The 23,494-nt window shown below is 45.8% G+C and overlaps 1 protein-coding gene across 1 annotated transcript in view; it reads left to right on the top strand.

The window, feature by feature from the left end:
- The window catches only part of LOC147025884 (uncharacterized), a 63,955-nt gene that overhangs the window by 24,687 nt on the left and 15,774 nt on the right, over positions 1-23,494 (top strand). The window contains exons 3-4 of the mRNA XM_085883647.1: positions 17,232-17,300; positions 19,147-19,201. Of these exons, the coding sequence (XP_085739773.1) occupies positions 17,232-17,300; positions 19,147-19,201 (124 nt within the window). The remainder of the gene's footprint in view (positions 1-17,231; positions 17,301-19,146; positions 19,202-23,494) is intronic.

The following is a 23,494-nucleotide window of genomic DNA, read 5'->3' as shown; positions in this document are numbered from 1 at the left end:
TGATTCATTCAAGTACTCTTTGGAAGAATTTGATCAATGCAAACAACCTCAGCGGTATAGTTCGCTGGAGCTATCTTTTTTTTTTTTGAAATTATTTTTGTAATCAACCGCTGTCACAATGGGAACCCAACGGGTTCACGGGTCATTTAGTATATTACTAAAACTGTCATCTTGTATGTATGTATGTGAAATGAGAGCGAGAGATGAACCTTCAGAGTTTAGGCTTTATTCCATTTGATTGGAGCCGCTTCTGTGGGCACACCAGGAAATACAGGTTCAGCTAGGAGTACATAAGCAGTAACGTATACATGTGCAGTTAACCATTGCAGACTAAATCCGCGTAAGCACGGAGTTCGATATAATCTCCATTCTCACCAGTCAATGAGCACCTTCAGTTAACGAGCATCAAGTGGACAGCCGATGTCAATAGCAATGCCCCGGGGACAATCACTCGTGCCGCAGAGAGACATCCCCTTATACGCGAGACGCACAACATGTGATCCCGCGTCATGTCCCTCGATTCACGTTAATTCACCACATTCTCCCCACCTTTAAAATGTAACTAGGGGCCCATCTTACACACCATGATTGCTTTAGCACTATAGGAGTATACATTTCAAGCAACGCGGACTAATAGATCTACAGAAGCATACATGCCAAGCAGTGATTATTCCCTCCTCCAGTAATCGCTTGGTTTCCGAAGTGATGAAATTCATGTCAGCAGTGGTATATCGCCGCGATTTGATCGCTATCGGTTTGCAGACCGGCGACAAGTTAGCGAACAGCTGGGGGGACGTCACCTCCGCGGTGGTCAACGCATTTAAAATTAGACGAGGCTTGCTTCCTCCAAAGGGTATTTCGACGCTCGTGTGCTGCTTGAGGACATTATGACCCAGAATTACGTCTGCGCACAAATCACGAAGCACCAGCACCTTTACATCCCGATGCGTGTACCCTTTTACGTCCAATTCAACATTGCAGTACCCTCGTACGCGGGATTGTAGTGAGGTGGCGGCCATGCATACCGTATTGTCAGTCGGGTGGATTACCCATTTCCTGCCCTTCACTAGCGAGCTGTTGACGAAACTTTCAGAGCTACCGGTATCAATCAGTGCCTCAGCCATATGCCCGTTAATTCGTACGTTGATGATAGCCTTGGATAGATTCCCCGGGGAGGCTGCAGTCAATTTATTTTGCGAGTAGAGAGCCGCAGAAGTGGGTTTATTCCTCCTTAGAGTAGATTTACATACCCTGGCATAATGCCCTTTCTTGTCGCAATTCATGCATGTGGCATCTCTGGCGGGACATTTTTGACGAGGATGCCTTTGTACCCACAAAAGAAGCATTTACCGACCGGAGCAGTTGCTGAGGAGTTTGACGAGGTCTGGGTATCCGGCTCCTCGGGTGTTTCTCCATCCCTCATGTCTGGCTGTGTCTGTGCCAGTGGGGTTCCTTGGGTTCCCATCGTAGCAGCGTTCATGAGCAGCATCGGTGTCCCAAATGACTCAGATTGCTGCTGAGCCGTATCCATCGCTCGAGCCTGATCGACTACCTTGTCAAGAGTGGGTTGCGCTTTCTCTAGTAAGCGTTGCCGTATGTGGGCTGATCTGAGTCCTTGGATGAATGCCTCCCGGGTCGCTTCCTTTCGGTGTTCCTCGGCGCGCTTACCGCCCGGAAGCTGCAGTCTTTTCCCAGCTGATTCAGAGCTTGCAGGAACTGATCGATTGTCTCCCGGCTGCTTGCTTGCGTGTGTTGAGAAGATGTCGTATGTATACCTCGTTCTTGGGCTTCACGTAGAGCGCCTGCAGCACGTCGATCGCTGCTTCGTAAGTGTCGCACCCCGAGAAGAGCCTGTACACGCCGGGCGAGACATGATTCACGAGAGCGGCAAATTTGTCAGCTCCCTCCGCGATGATGGTCAGATAGTGTGAGAAGGAGCAGAACCAATGTGACCATTTCATTTCTGCGTCAGTCGCGTTTGGGTCTGCGTCGAACCTCTCTGGTTTGTAGATCTTGTCCATCTTTGGTTGAGAGAGCCGAGAAAATCAAATGGAATAAATTGAGATGAGAGCGAGAGATGAACCTTCAGAGTTTAGGCTTTATTCCATTTGATTGGAGCCGCTTCTGTGGGCACACCAGGAAATACAGGTTCAGCTAGGAGTACATAAGCAGTAACGTATACATGTGCAGTTAACCATTGCAGACTAAATCCGCGTAAGCACGGAGTTCGATATAATCTCCATTCTCACCAGTCAATGAGCACCTTCAGTTAACGAGCATCAAGTGGACAGCCGATGTCAATAGCAATGCCCCGGGGACAATCACTCGTGCCGCAGAGAGACATCCCCTTATACGCGAGACGCACAACATGTGATCCCGCGTCATGTCCCTCGATTCACGTTAATTCACCACAGTATGTTCCCAAAATACAGCCAAAACAGTACACGGTAGCGCAAAAATTTTATGGCCACCCTACTCACCATTTTCCTGCGGTGTGCAGTATCAAATTTCATTCAAATCGGGCAACAAAAAAATTATTAAAAAATCAATTCCCGATTCAGTCAAGAACTCTTCAGGAGAATTTGATCAATGCAAACAACCTCAGCAGTATCGTTCACTGGAGCTATCTGTATTTTTTCTTGAAGTGATTTTTTTTCAACTGCTGTCACAACAGGAACCCAATGGGTTCACGGGTAGTGTAGTCTATTACTAAAACTCTCATCTTATGTATGTATGTATGTTCCCTAAACACAGCCAAAACGGTACACGATAACACAAAAAGTTTAGGGCCACCTTACTCACAATTCGCCTGCGGTGTGCAGTATTAAGTTTCGTTCAAATCGGGCAATGAAAAAAATATTAAAAAATCAATTCCCTATTCAGTCAAGAGGTTCTTCAGGAGAATTTGATCAATACAAACAACCTCAGTGGTATAGTTCGCTGGTGCTATCTTTTTTTTTTCTTGAAATGATTTTTTTTCATCAAACGCTGTCACAACGGGAACCCAATGGGTTCATGGGTCGTCTAGTAACCCTTAAAAGTGTTGGTCTTTCCTTTAAAGAAATTGCAAAGTGGCCAAGGTGTCAGTGAGTACAGTTTCCTACACCATCAAAATGCACTTGGAAACTGGAGGAAACTCTGACAGGAAGAGGTCTGGCAGACCCAAAGCCACAACACAATCAGAAGACAAGTTTCTGAGAGTCAACAGCTTGCGTGATAGGCGGCTCACATGATAGCAACTTCAAGCACAGCTTAACACTGGTCGAAGTAAGGAAGTCTCAGTTTCAACTGTGAAGAGAAGACTTCGAGCTGCAGGTTTGACAGGTCGAGTGGCAGTAAGAAAGCCATTGCTAAGATGGCAAAATAAGAAAAAGAGGCATGCCTGGGTCATGAAGCACCACCAGTGGACTACTGAAAACTGGAAGAAGGTTTTATGGACCGATGAATCAAAATTTGAAATATTCGGTTCATCACACAGGATTTTTGTTTGCCGTCGAGTAAGCGAAAGGATGGTTCCTCAGTGTGTGACACTAACTGTCAAACATGGAGGAGGAAGTGTGATGATCTAGGGCTCTTTTGCTGGATCTAGAGTCGGTGACTTGCACAGAGTGACTGGCACCCTGAACCAAAAGGGCTACCACAGCATTTTGCAGTTCCATGCAATACCCTCTGGCCAACGCCTAGTTCGTCAGAGGTTCATCCTACAGCAAGATAACGACCCAAAACATACCTCCAGGCTATGTCAGAACTACCTTAGAAGAAAAGAACAAGATGGTAGGCTTCAAATCATGGAATGATCAGCACAGTCTCCAGACTTAAACCCCATCTAGCTGGTTTGGGATGAACTGGACAGAAGGGTGAAAGCAAAGCAACCTACAAGTGCAACACATTTGTGGGAACTTCTGCAACAGTGTTGGGAAGAACTTTCCGAACAATATTTGATTTCCATTGTAGAAAGAATGCCATGAGTATGTTCGGCTGTTATAACTGCAAAAGGTGGCTACTTTGATGTGTCAAAAATTTAGATTAAATTTTGTTCAACAAAACGATTCCATGATTTCTTTTTAACCTCCGCCATCGAAGATGGATGGAGGTTACTGTTTTCACCCCCTTTCTGTTTGTTTGTTTGTTTGTTTGTTTTTTGTTTGTTTGTGAACAGTATTACGGAAAAACTCCTCGACGGATTTCAACGAAACTTGGTGAAGGGGTTAGGTCTGGTCCAAGGATCATGCCATTAGATTTTGGACTTGGTCCAAAATCCAATATGGCCGCTATGGCGGCCAATTTGAAAAAATATTTGAATTTCTTTTTTTTGCATTTCTACATGTTTTAAGTGATTTCCAACCCCCCCCCCCCCCAAAAAAAAATTTGTAAGAGAAAAAAAAAATTTTGCAATTTTTTTTCAACAACATTTCGACTTTTTTTTTTTGCATTTCTACATATTATAAGTGATTTCCAACAAAAAAACATGCCAAAATTATAATTGCGGCTGATTTTGGAACTTCAGGTGGATATACCCATGTAAAATCAATTTCTGTCTCAAAGAATCGAGTTATGACGAATGAATTGAGTACGTAAAAGTTAAAAGTAAAAGGGAAAGTTGCAAACTATAACTCTGTGAGCACTGTTTACGTCAAATTGAATGAATAGGATATCAGGTTCACTTGAGTGACCTAGCAGTATTGGCGGCGGAGGTTTTGCACTCGACCGAGTGCTCCCCCTCTAGTTTTTATCTGCAATTGTTTATTTGTTCTCTGCTTCAATTTCAGAGTACATTTAAACATTAAACTGCTTAAATTTCAGTAAAAACTGGAAAAATGGGGGTGTTCTAAAACTTCTGACCGGTAGAGTAGATCCAAGTTGTCTCCATTTTCGACATAGCTGTCATTGATGATTATTATTATAACTTACAGTACTCACCATATGAGCGATCTTATTCCAAGTGTGCAACAAGTTCTTCTGACGCATCTCTTTATTTGGGTGGTATATCAGGAACAGACCACTGCCTTGATTGCTCCCAAAAATAAAAACAACCCGCGTTATGTACATGAAGCAAAAACGTGCCGACTGCTAATGTGCACATACAGTATAATACACCATGGTTATATAACTTTCAATAAGTGGATAATTTCAATAAAATATCTCTCTCTCTCTCTCTCTCTCTCTCTCTCTCTCTCTCTCTCTCTCTCTCTCTCTCTCTCTCTCTCTCTCTCTCTCTCTCTCTCTCTCTCTCTCTCTCTCTCTCTCTCTCTCTCTCTCTCTCTCTCTCTCTCTCTCTCTCTCTCTCTCTCTCTCTCTCTCTCTCTCTCTCTCTCTCTCTCTCTCTCTCTCTCTCTCAATGGCACTGGCCTATTGGCTGACACTAGAATCCTGAAGCCTAAGGCTTGAAGCCTGAGCCCTATACAAACTGTCACCTTCAGAAGGCCCATGATGCATATGCTCCAACCTTTCAATATTTGATGATCCTTTTAACAGTTGCTTAGGTTGTTTTACAATGAACGGAAAACTTATAGGGAGGGCATGGCGATTGTGGATATCATACTTCCAAAGAGGCTTACCATCGTACCAAAGTGGCGGCTGTATGATTTTTTTTTCAGGTCACAAATGGAGATGGCGTTTGGCTAGCTGTCCAACCAACCAGTATAAAGCAGACATACATACATATTGTACTGGCCCGACATCGCGGAGGAAACACGAGGGATGGATTGCATTGGGTTACTCACCGGAATTGCAGGCCATCGTACATTAATAACTTTGTGACGGGTGGGTCGCTAGTCGACCGTGAACGCCAATAATTCGACCATGTGACTTAGGGTCCTCAGTCCAAGAAACCGTTTACCTCAGGGACAAGTGACTCCTTAAGAAGGAACGTGCCCTCAGTACGTACTTGTGTTAACCAGATTACCGACCTGATCAGGTACAGCAGAGTGGAACTGTCAAGTACGTACCAGCTATGAAGCGAATGGTTGGGGAATAACGTCCTGGCTAAGCAAAGGTGTGAGCCATGCTGGACCAATGAAGGAAAACATGAAAACGAGTTGGGAACATTTCTACACAGGGCATTTATTTACAACCAAAGCGAGGAAAGGTATGTAGCATAGTGAATGGGATTTATTGGTTTGTACAGCAGGGAACGTTTGCAATTTATTGGGTGTGGCAAAAGACAGGCAATCTTACAAAGCAGATACAGAGCAGAGTTATCCCGAATATCTTCTGCAATCTTAATTTATGCTAGAACAGATGCCATATCTCTCTCTCTCTCACACACACACACACACACACACACACACACACACACACACACACACACACACACACACACACACACACACACACACACACACACACACACACACACACACACACACACACACACACACACACACACACACACACACACACACACACGAGGAAGATGAGATATAGCCCAGAGAGAAAGAAAGCAGGTGAGGGTAAATGTCCTCTTAATACCTGGTGCGGTCGGCAGATAAATGCAACCCAGAACGCTGAGGGAGAGGTAGGTGAGAGCAATATTGGTTATGTCTAATATGTAGGGGTGGGAGGTGTGGTGTAGTGCGATGTGGGGGGTTGCAGTGTTGCACAAGAGGGAAATGTGAATGTGAGTCAGTGCATTTGCTCCTTCGGTTCGGCCCACAAAAGAACAGTCGAACTTCGCCCGCGTTAATGCTCTTTTATGCATCCACAGTAGATGAGGTCGATGGAAAGAAAGATGGAAGAAGAAGATGCATAAGGAGAAAGTCCCTCTCCTATCTGTATAAATGTCTATACCTATTGAGGATCACTTGGATGGAGCAGCCCCACCTCGCGGCAGTAGTGTGCGATCCCACCTCCCCGCTTGGTTCCAGGGACTCGCGGCACCTCTTGCTCTGCACCGACCATCTCGCTGACTGCCTGATTGTCGATCCTGTCTGGGCCCGTGTTCCTTCGGTGGAGCACCGACAGCCCCGAACACAAAGGCACGCAGCAGCAGTGACCAGTGAGCATGGTGAACAGGATGGACTCGTGCAGGCGAGCAGGCTGACTGAACGACCCATGAGCATGCTGACTGGAAGAGCGACTGGCCCCAAAAAGAGAGCGAACTGACTCCGCTCTGCCCTTTTATGGGCCCAGGTGAAGGGAGGGCCGAGGACTGGATCTCCTTGAGCCGCAGGTTAAATCACACTCCATTATTGGGTCACATTGGCCGTAGCCATGCCCCACCAGGCCACAGAGCCAGAAAATGGCTCAGTCACTCGCCTGAGGTGAGGTGGCGGTTGGGTATTGGCGTGCACATTTGAATGGGGAATGGGCACGCAAACTCCAACAAAATGATGTACCGGTGCACTGTTGGCCGGATGTGCCCACAGCGCGAACATGCTGGAAATGCTTGGAGCATGTGCTCATTCTTATTTGCATGGAGAAGGGAAAGTGGTCAAATTTCCCAATGGAGAGAGAGAGAGAGAGAGAGAGAGAGAGAGAGAGAGAGAGAGAGAGAGAGAGACAGATGTAGAGAGAGAGAGAGAGAGAGAGAGAGAGAGAGAGAGAGAGAGAGAGAGAGAGAGAGAGAGAGAGAGAGAGAGAGAGACAGACACAGAGACAGAGACAGAGAGAGACAGCGAGACAGAGAGAGACAGCGAGACAGAGAGAGACAGCGAGACAGAGAGAGAGACAGCGAGACAGAGAGAGAGACAGCGAGACAGAGAGAGAGACAGCGAGACAGAGAGAGAGACAGCGAGACAGAGAGAGAGAGCGAGAGAAAGAGAGAAACAGAGAGACAAAGAGAGAGAGAGAGAGAGAGAAAGAGAGAGAGAGAGAGAGAGAGAGAGAGAGAGAGAGAGAGAGAGAGACAGAGAGAGAGAGAGAGAGAGAGAGAGAGAGAGAGAGAGAGAGAGAGAGAGAGAGAGAGAGAGAGAGAGAGAGAGAGAGAGAGAGAGAGAGAGAGAGAGAGAGAGAGAGAGAGAGAGAGAGAGAGAGAGAGAGAGAGAGAGAGAGAGAGAGAGAGAGAGAGAGAGAGAGAGAGAGAGAGAGAGAGAGAGAGAGAGAGAGAGAGAGAGAGAGAGAGAGAGAGAGAGAGAGAGAGAGAGAGAGATAGACACAGAGACAGAGACAGAGAGAGAAAGAGAGAAAGAGAGAAAGAGAGAAAGAGAGAAAGAGAGAAAGAGAGAAAGAGAGAAAGAGAGAAAGAGAGAAAGAGAGAAAGAGAGAAAGAGAGACAGAGAGAAAGAGAGAGACAGCGAGACAGAGAGAGACAGCGAGACAGAGAGAGAGCCAGCGAGAGAGAGACAGAGAGAGAGAGAGAGAGAGAGAGAGAGAGGGAGAGAGAGAGAGAGAGAGAGAGAGGGAGGGAGAGAGAGAGAGAGAGAGAGAGAGAGAGAGAGAGAGAGAGAGAGAGAGAGAGCGAGAGAGAGAGACTTTGACTTTTGTATCGTTTTATTATAAAAATAGAAAAGAAAGCCCCCAAATGGGAGTAACATTTTCATTTCAGAGAAAGAAAGGAAAAACCAGGAAACAGTTTCTGAAGAAAGGAAAGGATTAATCGGGTGGATTATATACAGAACATTTCACAAAAGGATAAACATTCCTCTCGGACTTTACAAATAACTTCCTTTATACACCATTTTGATTCGAACTGCGGTAATCTTCCAGTTACTGAAAAGAAAGCAAAATCCAATTTAACACGACTTATTACAAGATTTTTGAACAAAAACAAAGCATCTTCATCATTTACTCTAACACCATCAAGTTTTCTTTTCCTTGACTTATTTACTGCCATCTTTGCCTGAGCAAGCAGGAAATTGGCGAACACAGCATTGGAATTTTTGTGTGGGATATCCAATCCGTAGATGAACACACAAGTGTTAAAAAACAAACCAAACCTCACAAAACAATTCCGAAGTAAGATAAATAAAGGTGCCAACCGTTGGCATTCAACATAGATGTGAAAAAGGTTTTCAGATTTCTTACAAAAAGGACATTCATCTACAAGCAGATTTAAAAAAACGGTGTAACAAGTGATTAGAAGGAAGGATCCAGTGTACTCATCTCCATTGGAGGTCGCCATGTCATGGTGGTACAGGAGGGTGATAAAAAAAACCTTTCCAGTTAGGAAAATAAGGGGGAGAACAAGGTAAGAGGTCTCTCCATTGAACCTTCTGCTGTGTTATTTGCCCTTGTGAAAGAAATTTAACACAACCCAAATAAAGGTCTTTTTGTTTGGGAAGGCCATTGAAGCCAACGTTAAAAAAGACAAGAGGGCTGGCAAGAGAAAAAACACATACGAGTTCAGGAAAGGTTGAGAGAGAAGGTATTCGATGTGCATTTTGTTTATTGCTTTGGTGGTCTTGCTCCCAAGCAGGTGCAAGCTGTGTGTATGTCCAAAGCACACGACATAATATGCATGCCACGATTCGAGAGGATCGCACACTGACCAGGCTTGCCAATGCATCAGCTCCGATCCAGCTGCCGTTTGGGCTGAGAAGATCTTCGACAGATTTAACGTCCTTGTCGGTAAAGCGTTGAATAATACACCTATCAGCAGGCATATCATGGAAAAAGGAGTTGTAGAACAAAGGTTCTTCCAGAAACATCTGTTTCGTGTAAGAATGTGTTGCTCTTGTTATTGTCAGAGCTTGCCATGCATTTAGTATGCTCTGATAGAAACCAGAGAGGGAAGATGTGTCGATTTTGGAAAGGTCCATCAGGAGAAGAGAGTGGTCATTGCCTAGCCGCCCAGCCTGTTGCAAAAGGTGACGAGCGACGTTGACCCATGGTGGAGAGGGTCGCATCTATCGCATCCGAAGAGCAACCGAGAGTCGAAAGGCCATTAGCCGGCTCTTTATGTCGACCAGGCCTTGTCCTCCATCGGTCAGTGGTAAACTGAGGACCCCAGGTCATAGCCAGTGTTTTCCGTCCCAGAAAAAAAGGACACAAAGCACTTCTGGAGCTGTTGAAGCAACATCGCTGGAGGATGCAGCACCAAGAACCTGTGCCATAAGGTAGAGGCCACCAGTGTGTTGATGACCAAGACCCTTCCACGATATGACAGTTGTGTGATCAGACCTTTCCATTTTTGCAGTTTACCCTCAAGCAGACCAGCCCAATTCTTTACTTCAGTGGTATTATTACCTGAGAACACTCCAAGGTATTTCACACCATCATTGGCCCATGACAGTGGAGCAGGAAGTCTTGGCGCCAAGTAGCACAACGGACCGAGCCAAAGGGCACTCGTTTTGTTCCAATTTACTTTGGCTGAAGAAGCCTTTTCGAATAAGGACAAACAATAACGAACGATGTTAATGTCATTGATATCTTGTACAAATACACATGCATCATCGGCGTATGCCAGTACCTTGGTGGGCCGTTCAAGCTGGGACAAACTAACCCCTGTTAGTCTACAACGCAAAGAAACCAGTAGGGGTTCGATAGAGAGAGCATAAAGCAACCCGGAAAGAGAGCAACCTTGTCTAATTCCCCTGTTAACAGACAAGGGTGCAACAAGTTCATTGTTTATCTTAAGTACACTATAAATATTATTGTATAGTATTTTAATATAAGAGATGAAGGTTGAACCAAGTCCAAACCGCTCAAGTACTTCGAAAAGGTACCGATGGTTAACACGATCAAAGGCTTTCTCCTGATCAAGGAGAAGTCCTAAATCTTTAGGGTTTTCCTTGCACAGTTCAATGATGTCTCTCACAAGGGAGATGTCATTGATGGAACATTTTCGGACACAGTAACATTGGTCTTCCTTCAACAACGAGGATAAATGAGGAGTTAGTCGCGATGCCAGGGCTTTCGAAAATATCTTGTAGTCCGTACATAACAGGGAGATAGGACGCCAATTTTCAACACACAACATGTCTCCCTTTTTTGGGATGAGGGTAAGAAGAGCTCGTCGGCAACTCCGAGGTAGCTCTCCAAGCTGGCAGCTTGCGTTCAAAGTGTTAATGAGTTCTGGACCCAATAAGTGCCAAAACTTCTTGTAAAATTCGGTTGTAAGTCCATCCAAACCAGGTGCTTTCCCAATGGCAAGGCCGTGCAGGGCAGTGCCAAGTTCATCCAAAGTAATGGGTCTTTCCAGTTGGGAACGCCCATCTTCACACAACATTGGCAGGCCTACGGAGATCGAGGCGACACCGACAGGATTTATTTGTTCCATTGAATATATTTTCGAAAAGTATTCCTTCACGAAAAGTTTGATTTCTGATTGTGTGAAGGTAATGGATGAATCTGCCAATCGCAGCTGAGAAAGCTATTTACTGGGAAGACGTTTCTCTTAGGAAAAGAAGTACTTGGTTGGTACGTCTTCCTCATTCAGGTGTCGCACCCTCATCCGAACTAGGGCACCACGTGCATTCATCTCGGTTATTTCCTTTAATAAGGACTGTTTCTCAGTTAAGGTTTTTTGTATGTGTCTATTATTTTGTCCGATGGCCCATTGGAGATAATCTCTAACTGTAATATTTTTTTAACTTCATGGTCAGCCCTTGTTGAGAAAAACTGATACTGTTGACAGAACCCTTTAATTTGGGTTTTTACTAAATCCCACCATATCAGCAGGTTAACGAACAGCTTAGCATCTGTGCTCAGAGAGCGGTCCAGAAGGATTCAAATGCCTGAATGAAGTTGAGGTTTTCTAGTAAGCTGTTATTGAATTTCCAATGAGAGCTCCCTGGACATGGTTTAGAGAGTTGAATGAAGACTCGAGCTCGGGAATGGTCGGAGAAACCAGAAGGCACGATATCGGATTTATAAACTCCATGTAATAAATGAGAATTTACATAGATGCGATCAAGCCTCGCAAGTGAGATGTGGTTGTTTAAACAACGACACCATGTGTAAGACCAATCAGAAGGGTGCTGCACACGCCAAATATCATGGAGATTAGATTTCACAATGATGTTTGCAAAACGTTTTGCGGTACATGGTTGGGGTTCCGGCCCGTTTAGGTCACATGAAGCATTAACAATATAATTAAAATCGCCACCAATAATTAGACAAGTCTGCAAATCCAGTGTTTGCAGGAATTTTCTCAGTTCGGCGAAAAAGGAGATCCGCTCGTCATTTTTGCTTGGAGCGTACACATTGAGAATTGTGAACTTGACCTGGTTGATGGAGAAGGTCACGGAGGCAAGGTGTCCATCAATAATACTCATAAATTTAAGGCAGGACGGATGGAAATGTTTCCCAAAGACAAACATGATGCCTGCCTTCGACGTGGAGTTGTTACTAAAGAAACATTCCTTGTCCATAAATAGTCGGCACTGAGCCTGAACAGATCGGACAGCATGGGTCTCTTGTAACAAAGCTATGTCGAGACTGTTGACCTCTACCAACTGTTTAATTTGGATCTTGCGGAGCGGACTCCCACCGCCATTAACATTTATTGTTCCAATCTTGAAACTGGCCATGAGGAAAATAATAGCTTCTAAGAATAAGATCAGTAAGTGGGATAATTGAGTGGAATCCCTTTTCGCCTTGGCGATCAATTTTTTTAAGCGGTGACAGTGTGCCTGGTGGAAACCGAATAAGTCAGGCTTACGTACGATAGCCTGAGCACACTCGAGGAAGGACGGTAGATCTGGAAAGTATTCCGTCAGGTTTTTATCGCGTTTCCTGAATGTATTTTGTAAGAAGAGTCTTATTTGTTGAGAGGAGGTAGGACATTGACTGGTGAGCTTCTCCACCGTTTCCACCTGACTGTTCCTGTTTGCTTCCTCCAGGTCAGATTCGTCAGAGTCGGTTTTAGTTTCCGAGTCACACAAGTTTGTACTGTCCTGCATATCAATACTGTCATCAGTATTGATAAACGGATCTGTACTGGTCACCACGTCTATGTGCTCTTCCATTGTGGGAACATCTCCTGGTGAAGTAATGGAAATAATCGGGGGATTTGATGAAACGGAAACACCATCAGTGGATGTAGCGATATCGCTTCCCTCGACCGTAACGGTGTTATCGACCTCCAACGGCGTGGAGGTATATAGTACTTTGGGGGTCTCTCATAAAACATCCATTTTAACATTTCCTGCGTTTCCGGATTCACCACGTGATGAAATGGGAGCGGTAACAGGGTTAACATTTGTTTCACTATTTCCCACTGACAAGGATTCAGGGTTAACATTTACCAAAGTGACAGCAGGAACATCACTAGTGGTCTGTATATCACCGTCAATGGACTTTCCAATAGGAGAGTTTTTAACGAGTGAAACAGTTTCATTTACTGCGATAACAGGTAAAGCGGTCTCTGTCAGGGAGACGTCTCTCTCCTCACCGGCAAGTAGGTTAAACTTGTTGGCCGTAGGTACCGGGGTCCGGGTCCATTCCGTAGGTACCGAGTCCATTTCGGGTCCATTACGGGTAGGCCTTGTAGAGTGACGTCAGTCACGACTGCGGGAACATTACCGACAGATTCCTCGTTTGTAAATGCTCCTTTCTCCTGGGTTAAACGACCATCAGGTAAAGTCTTTCTCTTCCTTGATGGAACGATGGTGAAACCATCACAAACATTCGTTTTGCTGTTTCGACTATCGGGCTGAGGGGACTGGGGGTTATTACCGGACACGGGATTCGCTTCCTCACGGTCGAGGAAGAAGAAGAAGAAGAAGACGGATAATTGTTGACGAGGTTTGTTTCATCGCTTGACGAAGTCGCCTTTGGGCAAGATCGTTTCCAGTGTCCGAAATTACCACATTGTAAACATTTCAGGGTGTCAGTGGTTACGTAGACTTGGTAATCATGATTATCAATTTTGAGTTTTAAAACGATGTTCAAGGTTTCAGCGTTAGAGGGAGGAAGCACCACATAAGCTTGTCTCCGAAAAGACATCACATGCTTCATCTGATCGTCCTGGCTACGTAAAGGTAACATCGTGATCTGAGAAACCACAGAACCATAACGAGATAGTTCAGAGATCAGCGTTTGATTCTTCAGGAGAGGAGGAGCGTTCGAGATAATGACCTTCAGGGCCAGTGTGTCGAGAGGGGAGACGAGCACGAAATGTCCGTCATCTGTTGATAGTCCTGTCAATACGATTTCGTGAACCAGTTCTGTCTCAGACACGAAGATTACCACGCGTTTGTTCATTTGCGAGGCTGCACGAACTTTGTCAGTGCCGACTATGTTTCCTGTAGCGATAACGAGATCCTCGACGCTGACGTCGTCATGCGGAACACAGATAACGCCATGTTTTCGTGTTAATGCTTCAAATGCCGAATAACGGGAATACGAAGTCATGTTTAGGAAGGGGGGGCGGAGGGGTGATAACTCTCGTGCAGTAATTAAATACGAGCCGAGACAGGTTTCCAAAGGAAATAAACACAGCTACAATGAAGAAAAAACGATCAGTTGAATGGGCCTTCAACTAAAAGCTATCCACAAGAAGCCGTGGGCTCTTTCTCTCTCTATCTCAGGGAAAAAAGGTATGCGAGGACAAAACAGGGGGATGGGGAGGGGATGGGATGGAATGAACCGAAAGGCAAACCGTGAAATAACGGCGACGGTGTGACGACAGCGCGAGGAAAGGCCGAAGCGTGAGGTCTAACGAAGAAGGGAGGGGGGGGGACACAAATAACGACGCGTAGAAGGAAAACAAAGAAGGGAGGTGGAAACGATGCGAAAGGGAATAGAAAGGCGAAAAAGCAAGGCAGATCACAGCTCACCAAGACCACACAGCCGCCATGACACTCCACTCGACTCACCAACAGCCAGCAGGGGGCGAGAGAAAGAGAGAGAGAGACAGAGAGACAGAGAGAGTGAGAGAGTGAGAAAGAGAGAGAGAGAGAGAGAGAGAGAGAGAGAGAGAGAGAGAGAGAGAGAGAGAGAGAGAGAGAGAGAGAGAGAGAGAGAGCGAGAGAGAGCGAGAGAGAGATAGAGAGATAGAGAGATAGAGAGAGAGAGAGAGAGAGAGAGAGAGAGAGAGAGAGAGAGAGAGAGAGAGAGAGAGAGAGAGAGAGAGAGAGAGAGAGAGAGAGAGAGAGAGACAGAGACAGAGACAGAGACAGAGACAGAGACAGAGACAGAGACAGAGACAGACAGATAGAAAGAGAGACAGAGAGAGCGAGAAAGATAGAGAGACAGACAGAGAGAGAGAAAGAGAGACAGACAGAGAGACAGAGACAAAGAGAGAGACAGAGACAAAGAGAGAGATAAAGAGAGACAGAGACAAAGAGAGAGAGAGAGACAGAGACAAAGAGAGAGACAGAGACAAAGAGAGAGATAGAGAGAGACAGAGACAAAGAGAGAGAGAGAGACAGAGAGAGACAGAGAGAGAGACAGAGAGACACAGACAGAGAGACACAGACAGACAGAGAGAGACAGACAGAGAGAGAGACAGAGACAGAGAGAGACACAGAGACAGAGACAGAGAGAGAGAGACAGACAGAGAGAGACAGAGAGAGAATGACATTTACGTGTATCGATGAAGGGTTTATGTATAAAGGTGATTGCAATTGTACATTATTTTGAAAATGTGTACATAGCCTACTGTTCATGTACGATTGTAAACGCCTTAAATATTTTTGTCCTGAGAAAAAAACCCTGCAATTGTTCTCGTTTATCATCAATGTAATTATAACTGGCATCCGTTGAAGACAAAGTCTTCGATATCCCTTGCCATAGTAAATGAGGATTAACAAACTTATATTCCCTAAGCGTGTGCAATATGTATGTGAAGTTTCCCCTTGATTTGACCAGCCGTTCTGGAGAAGAGGATGTTTGAAGGTTTTGGGGTAAATTCAATATGGCCGCCAAACCATGTGACCTATCAATTAGAAATTAACAAACTTCTGAAAGGATGTCTTGGGGAAAGTGTATGTAAAATTTTGCCTCAATCTGTCCAGTCGTTCTGGAGAAGAAGATTTTTAAAATTTATTCATTTTCAATCCAAGATGGCTGACGAACCATGTGACCTATGACATCATAAATTTAAATTCTGCCTCCAATCCTCCAGTGGAATACGTGTGTGAAGTTTTGTGTTAATCGGATGAGGTGTGTTTTTCTATCCAAGATGGCCGCCAAACCATGTGACTTGTGACGTCGTAGTTTTTACTATGTATGCAGACATGATGGAAGATGATAGTTGCAAATTTTCGCTTCGTTAGGTTATGTGATTCCAGGGAAAACATTATTTAATATTTTTCTTGAATCCAACATGGCTGCCAAACCACGTGACCTATCAATTAGAAAATATCAAAAGGCCCAAGTTCACCACTTGCTTGATATGTGTACCAAATTTCGTAAATATATCTTGAGGGGATTTGTAGTTGAGCTCCGGAAACGAAATGTGACGGACGAACGGACGGATGGAACCCATATCTCTATCCCCCGCCAACTTCGTTGGTTGGCGGGGGATAATTACGGAGATTTTTCGTGGAAAATGTGACAAAACAATTACTTTGCAAAGAAACTTGCAAAACCAAGTAATTTAATCCTCATTTCTCATTCTTTCAATTATACACCTCCCAGTGCGTACATCATTAATAGATGGTCCCTTACAGAGAGTCACCAGGCCAAACTAGGACAAGCTGACCCCATCAATGGTCTGAACGTTTTGATTTTGGCAGTGCAGTGTAAATACAGCGATTTGTTGTATATGCTCCAAAAAATTCTGGTCCATTTGTGTTTAAGGTCAGGTCAGTGGTCTCTCACCGCAAGCAGGTCGGTGGTCTTTCTGTCTTCCACTCACTCCTCTCCGGCCTTGCATCCCCTGCTTTGCTCCCCCCCCCCCTAATATTTCCTCAGGGCACTCAAGATCTGCAAACAAATCCCTTCAGGTAAAACTACCCAAATCAAGAATCACTGCTCACCTTCACTCTTTCATTCCTCTTCAATCCCACTCTTCCCTCCAGGTCTTAAAAACAGCAGTTCACCACCATCTCATATCTTCCATCCATCCACAACCATGAACTTTTTTACCCCCGTTAATCCAGCCCAAACCCACCTCCTTCAAATTCCCTGCTTCACTTCCTGAAAATCCCTGCAGTATCGATCTTGTTAACTCCCAGTAACCCACCCCATCCCTCTCCCTTCCACAGATCTCCTAATGTCCTTGTTCCCTGCTGTTGTTGTGCTTCCTTCCCTATCTTGCCCTCTCTTGTCTCCTACTCTCTTTGTTATATGTTCTGTGTTATTTCTTATACGAGCTTCGACTAAGTACTGTCTACAAAAAAAGGTGATATTGCAAATGCTTTTGGTAGCTAAATAGCTCCATGATGATGATCTGTACCTTGCAGGCCTGTGAGCTGTGCAACGACTGTCCTTGTGATGACGATGGCACCGGCGAACACTGTGAATATTGTAAGGTGTGTTGAACTATTCGCTTGATTCGGGAAATCGTTTAAATCTGAATATGACTTCTTGCAAAGCCAAGGATACATATAACATAAATATGATGCCAGTGTCCTGTTGCATAATGATTGTTCAATGTGACACCATTTGCAAGCTCCAAGGTTGGAAGGGTGTTTCAAGGATGACGAGCACTCTTTATTACTATAGAAAACCATAAGGTACGAGTGACTTGTTGAAACTTAATTCCTTGGAGACCAAAAACACCTATCCCATCGATGGAGTTGAACCTTGATGCCATTAGTGCAGAAATCTTTGGGATGACTGCGGAGCCATTTCTGGACTGGCTTTGACATCTTCATCATTTGGAAACTTAATGTCACTCACATGTTCTGTGAGTGGACCAAAGACATTAAAAAAAAATCACAAGATAACAACTCTGGACTATGTAGGGGAATGACTTAGAACCTTTCAGCCCCATCCTCACTGGAGTAATATAGTCATCACATATGGGACGGCACGATAGTCTCCGAGCTGTCTAATCTGGGTTTGAATTCCGACCCAGCTATAAACTCTCATCCTGGTGTTTCACAGGCTGGGTGATTCATCAATGTGTGTGCCGTCCCTCGGGTGGACGTTAACCTGAGCATCCCGTCTGCCGGCATTAGTGGACATTAAAGAACCCACAGTGGTGAAGATTCATGAAGAGCAGGCGAGCTATGACCTTCACCCTGGTCAAATTCCAAAGAAGAAGTGATCACATGTGCATTGTTAGGGTGAGCACGATTGACATCATTGCAAGCCTTGAGACACACCATCATTGCACACCTGTTGTCTGCATATCACTTGCCTCACTTGGTTGTTGTATCAAGCCACTGCAGTTCTGTGCATCGATATTTTCCCCCATGATGTTCAAGAGATTCCGTGATGATTAAACCATTAAGCTCCCAAAACACGATTGCCATAAGTTTCTGGATGATGGATGAACTTTGGATGTTATTGCTGGTGGGGACCAAAAAAATGTCTCACCAACGTGGTGTCTCGCTTTGACTGTGGCGTGAAATAATAGTCCTCTGTCTCATCACTCGTATCAAGAACCTCTTCAATAAATCATCATTCCTCTGGTTATGTTCCAGGAACTCTGCTACAAGAGCCACACAAATTGCCTTTTGATCACACCTGACGTCCTTCGGCACTCGTACTCGCCTTGCTCATAACTAGTCTTATGGCATTTCGGGTGGGAATGAACAACTGTTTCCACACTTCCATCCTATTATTTTGCAATTTGATGTACCAGACAGCAATCAGGAGATTCTCCAATATTAACTGCTCAATGTGCTCAATATTTGATTGAAATATGGTAGCAGTTAATTGAAAAGTGAGAATGCACAAGATCACTCACCAATTATAATTACATGGCCAAATTTTTTTTTTAAACTTATGACACCATTTAAACACACATAACTAGGGTGAAAGCCACACATCAGCGTGTCGTGCACACACAGTCTTCCTGTGAATATCAGATGCTTCGATGTTCTCGTTCACAAGGAATTTAATGATACACCTCTGTTCCACAGCACACTTAAATATGCTGGCATCCATACTTGTTTTGCCCAGAATGCTTTGACAAACATCGATTTCACCATATCTGTAGAGCTGAGCCTACTCAAGGGAGACAATATTCCACAATATTTCAGCATTGAACTAATACTTGACTTTGCACAATAAAAATAGCAAGAAAAATGATGGCAATCTTGAACCACCAATAAAAAAACAGCACAGCGAAACATTCAACTGTGACAATGATGGTTTATGATGTCAGTGATTGAGGAAACGGTGCAGACGGTGCTTTCTCTCCCACAGTTCTGCTTCTTATGCAATTTTTGCCATTATACCTGCGATGGTCTGTGCCAGCCCGGTGAGTAATAGCACCACCAAAGATATCACACCGATTTCAGCATCATAAAAATCAACACAACAACCTCAGCACCACCATAACAACATTAGCTCAACACCACTGGAAAGAGCACACATTGTATGTAGTCGCCCTGCCTGGAATGGAACAACACTGACATTTATCCATATGTATGTGTACACAATGTATACAGGTGTTTTATATATATATTGTTGCGGATTCGCGCCCGCCGGCGTGCTGACGGCCACGTAACTCGAATCGCGGCACGTCGCCCACCGGACGGACAATCCAGTCGTGACCCTCTCGGACTAACGCCGGGAACCAGTCACGGGTGGACCTTTCGGTCTCACCGCGATCGAGCCAATCAGCCCCCGCGTGGGATAGGGTTGCTCGCCAAATTCGACCTACCTAAGTACCCACACGGAGGGTAGACCGGGCGATCGCACCTCGCCGCAGGTCGACTTCGGACACGGGCCACTTAAGCGACCCGTTCCGTACTATCGGGATAACCGAGCGGTGTTATTCGTCGACCTCGACGGTTCGATTAATTATCGGGCGTATTCAGCCCACTACCAACCCTTTACGTGAAGCAAGATGAGGATTCAAAGAAAGAAATGACGAAGCGAAGCGGGAAACAGTTCAACACAAAGCACATTTATTCGCGGCACACGGGAAGCACACATATTCAATTCCACCAAAAGCACACAGAAAAGAAAAACACAATTCAATTTACACAAAAAGCAAAGGCGACAATGCAGATCTACTACCGATTACGCGAGCACACGGCAACACTTATACAATTTTACTTCACAGACGGCGCCGACAACACATACCCAAAACCAAGGAAAGAATACCCTCAAGGATGAGGCGGGCCTGAGGCCGAGACCGGGTCGGGCCTACCCGTCTGGTGATGAGACGCGGAGCGGCGATGGTGCCTCAACTCCGCGGGCCTCGCGGGCAGTGTCTGGTAGGGGGTGGGAAAGGGGCCCCCCTTGGTCGCACTATCTCAGCGCGGGGGGAAACAGGAGGGGGTTGCTGATGCTCGGGGTATAGAGGATTTCTACTCTGCCTCGAGTCCCGCGACGAGCGTCTCCACCTCGGCCAGGTCGCGCCGTCGGCCTCCCTGGGGTACAGCTCCCTGCACGACGCGAGCACCCCCTCGTCTGCCCTCGCCGCCTCTCCACAGCTCCGTCCCCTCCGCTCGGACTCCTACGCACACGACGACCAGCTCCTTCTTGCCAACTCCACCACCCGCGAAGTCTTGACTCTCTGTTCCCTCTCGACTCTCCTACTCACTGGACTGACGAACACGGTCGCTTATATCAGCCCCGTGGCTTCGCCCTCTCATCTTTGACCCCCTCCCTTCGACCTTTCACCTCGCTCCCCATTGGCCCGAGAAAAAGTGGGCGTGAATGCTTTTTGATCCATAAATTTGCATATATCGATCGCCCTCCAACGCCCTGGGGGCGGGGCCAAATCGCCCCTCGCTCACCGATTGGACGGAACAAAAGTGGGCGTGTGTCGTTTTTGATCCGTTTTTGAAGCACAAAATCCGTGATTTTGTACACGCTGTTCGGCGCGCGCCCTGCACGAGTCCAACACTGGTACCCACAAGCGGCGCAAGAACGGTGGCGATGCGACGGTTGCGAGGTGTGACGTGAAGGTCGTGGCGGTTGTGGTGAAGCGGCGTTGTGGTTGGTGGTTGATGTTGTGACTGGTGGTGGTAACAATGGCGGTTGGTCCAAAATAAAGATAGTAAAAGAAAAACGGCTATCCTGAAGAGTCGCAGCACGCATAAATGACATGTATTCCCACTAGACAACGGGTTTGGGCCTAACTACACATGTACTTACCGAGATACCTCACCTAAGGGACCTGAATGGTGGTTTGCGAATTTGGTAACCACAACAATATATATATATATATATATATATATATATATATATATATATATATATATATATATATATATATATATATATATATATATATATATATAATTGAACAGCAAACAAACATATGTATATGTGAGAAAATTACACACACAGACCAGGAATACAAACCCAGGTCCCCTGCTAAACCATACTGGTGCTCTGCCATCTGAGCTATCTGGGCAACCCATGGGCTGAGCATGCAATTCTCCCACAAAAAGAGATGCCACTCTCTTTCCCCTGCTGCTTCCGGGACATTCACTGCCAACCATAGGAGCTGTGAGGGCCTGTCCATGAGAGGGTCTCCAGGGCCTGGGCACATAATTTTCCCATCATTGTGGTTGCCTGGGAGGACTACATTTGTCCCCTGGAGGTCTTGCCTCCTGATGGGGTCTGGTGACCTCACCAGCCCAAAACTACAGCTCGGGTGGCATCCCCATGGACTGGGGACACCCCACAACATCACCACCACCACCACCAGGCTTCATATGGGGCCAAGGATGTACCACACTCATGTTCGGGCCCCACATCCAACTCCTGCTAGGCCAGTCTCCCAGCTACCTGCTGTATCCCAATTTCCCAGGGTAAACATTTTCCCTGAGACTGGCCACATTAACTCCATCTGGTCCAAACCTTGTAGCCCATAGACCAAGTTCCTCCAAGGCTGTTCTGATAATATAACGGTCTCGGTTGACCAACTTAGGTTGCAGACAACGGCCCCAGAGCTCATGGGCCCCTTTGCCCCTCCCTGCAGCTGCTTGCCTTGAGCCTACAACTCTTGAGACCTTTTCCGAGTGCCACGAGCGTCTAGCTGCTTGTGACTCACAGCACCTGTATAAAAAACATTCACAAAAGCAGTTATCAGCCAATTGGGACTTGCTGACACTGCCCCACATTGATCTGTCCTTTTCCAATGCTGACCCCTTTTTCTTTTGTCCCTGCCCCACGGGTGTCAAATCACAGTCCCAGAACAATGAATCGATGACTTGGAGCACCGAGCCGACCACCAAGGGGTCCGACTTGAACACCACATTTTCCAAAGTGACCCTCATCAGCTCCAGTTTGCACACCTCTCCAGATGCAGCCTGACGCACTGGCACAAGTTCAATCTCACATATCGCAGACTCGACCTCGCACATTGCAGGCTCGCCACTGGCTCACACACCACAGTGGGTGTTTGGTCACACATAATGGAGCCTGAAAGTGCTGGCTCGACCCTTGCAGGGTCTAATCGCACCTCCATGAGCGCCGACTCGCATACAGTGGGGGTTGCTTCACATGCCGTGGAGGCTGCTTGTCTCTCAACCCCTCTAATATTTCTTCCTTGTTCGTGTTATGGACAGTCTGTCTTTTCCGAGGCAGGGGGACATCTACATCAACATGATGATCGTTGAGGCCATTTCTTTCTTTAACATTTGTACCCCCTCTTCCAAATCTATCTCCCGACTCTTGGAGCCTGTCACTGTTTCCATTAACCATTTCCTCCCTCATGTTTGGTCTGTCTAATTTGAGTCTCATTTAGTTTAATTTGATTTCCATTTTCCTTAATTTGAGCCTCCATTCCATTCGGACCCGTCATCCATATCGTCATCGTCTCCTGCACCACGTCCTCTGATCCAGAGGAAGGGGAAGGGCTCCATTTGATGCTTCGACTGGGGAAGGTTCCCAGTCTAATTTCCTGACGAAGTCTCGCCTCGGTCTCACCGACAACAACATGTGTGTCATACTCTGCAGTTTCATCGACCATGGCTGCCATTTTCTTTTGTTCGGCAGCTTTATTTTTCCAGAGAGTAGTAAAGTCGGGAAAAATTTATATTCACATTCTGTATAACCAAGTGTGCTCACTTTCGCGTATAAATTGAGAATTTTAAATTTGTCCCTGGGGGTATCAGGTCTGAATAATTCCCCTGACTACCAGTTGTCACAAAGAAATGTGGACCACCTGCCTGGGTGGTTGAGGCTCCGTGTCCAATACCCATTTGGGAGTCCAACACCCATTCCTGACTCTAGGTGTCACACGATTCGAACTAGGGTCCATTACTCACTCCTGACAGCAGTCGTTGCATCAACGAGTGTCTGTTAATGTGGACTACCTGCACCGAAGCAATGTGCTTTGCGAATGGCCGAGTTAAAGAGAATCATGCTCGAGCGGATAGTGTGGCTTCCGCCTGTGACAATCCCGATCCCGCCAGTCTCGTATAACGAATGTTTAAAAAATTTGATGATCTCCCCCGACGATTAACCAAAATTGGCCAATACGGTTTGTACGATCAGGACATAACGGCGGGCATCTGGCGACAGGGTATTCTTAGGAAATAACAGATTTTTTGGAAAGAAACCACAAGACAGAGAATCCCGAGATGAA

Source organism: Eptatretus burgeri, chromosome 5 (assembly GCF_056783735.1).
Source record: "Eptatretus burgeri isolate ZD-2024b chromosome 5, Ebu_testis_v1, whole genome shotgun sequence".
In the NCBI taxonomy this organism is placed as follows: Eukaryota; Metazoa; Chordata; class Myxini; order Myxiniformes; family Myxinidae; genus Eptatretus; species Eptatretus burgeri.
This window is presented reverse-complemented; position numbering and strand designations above follow the sequence as displayed.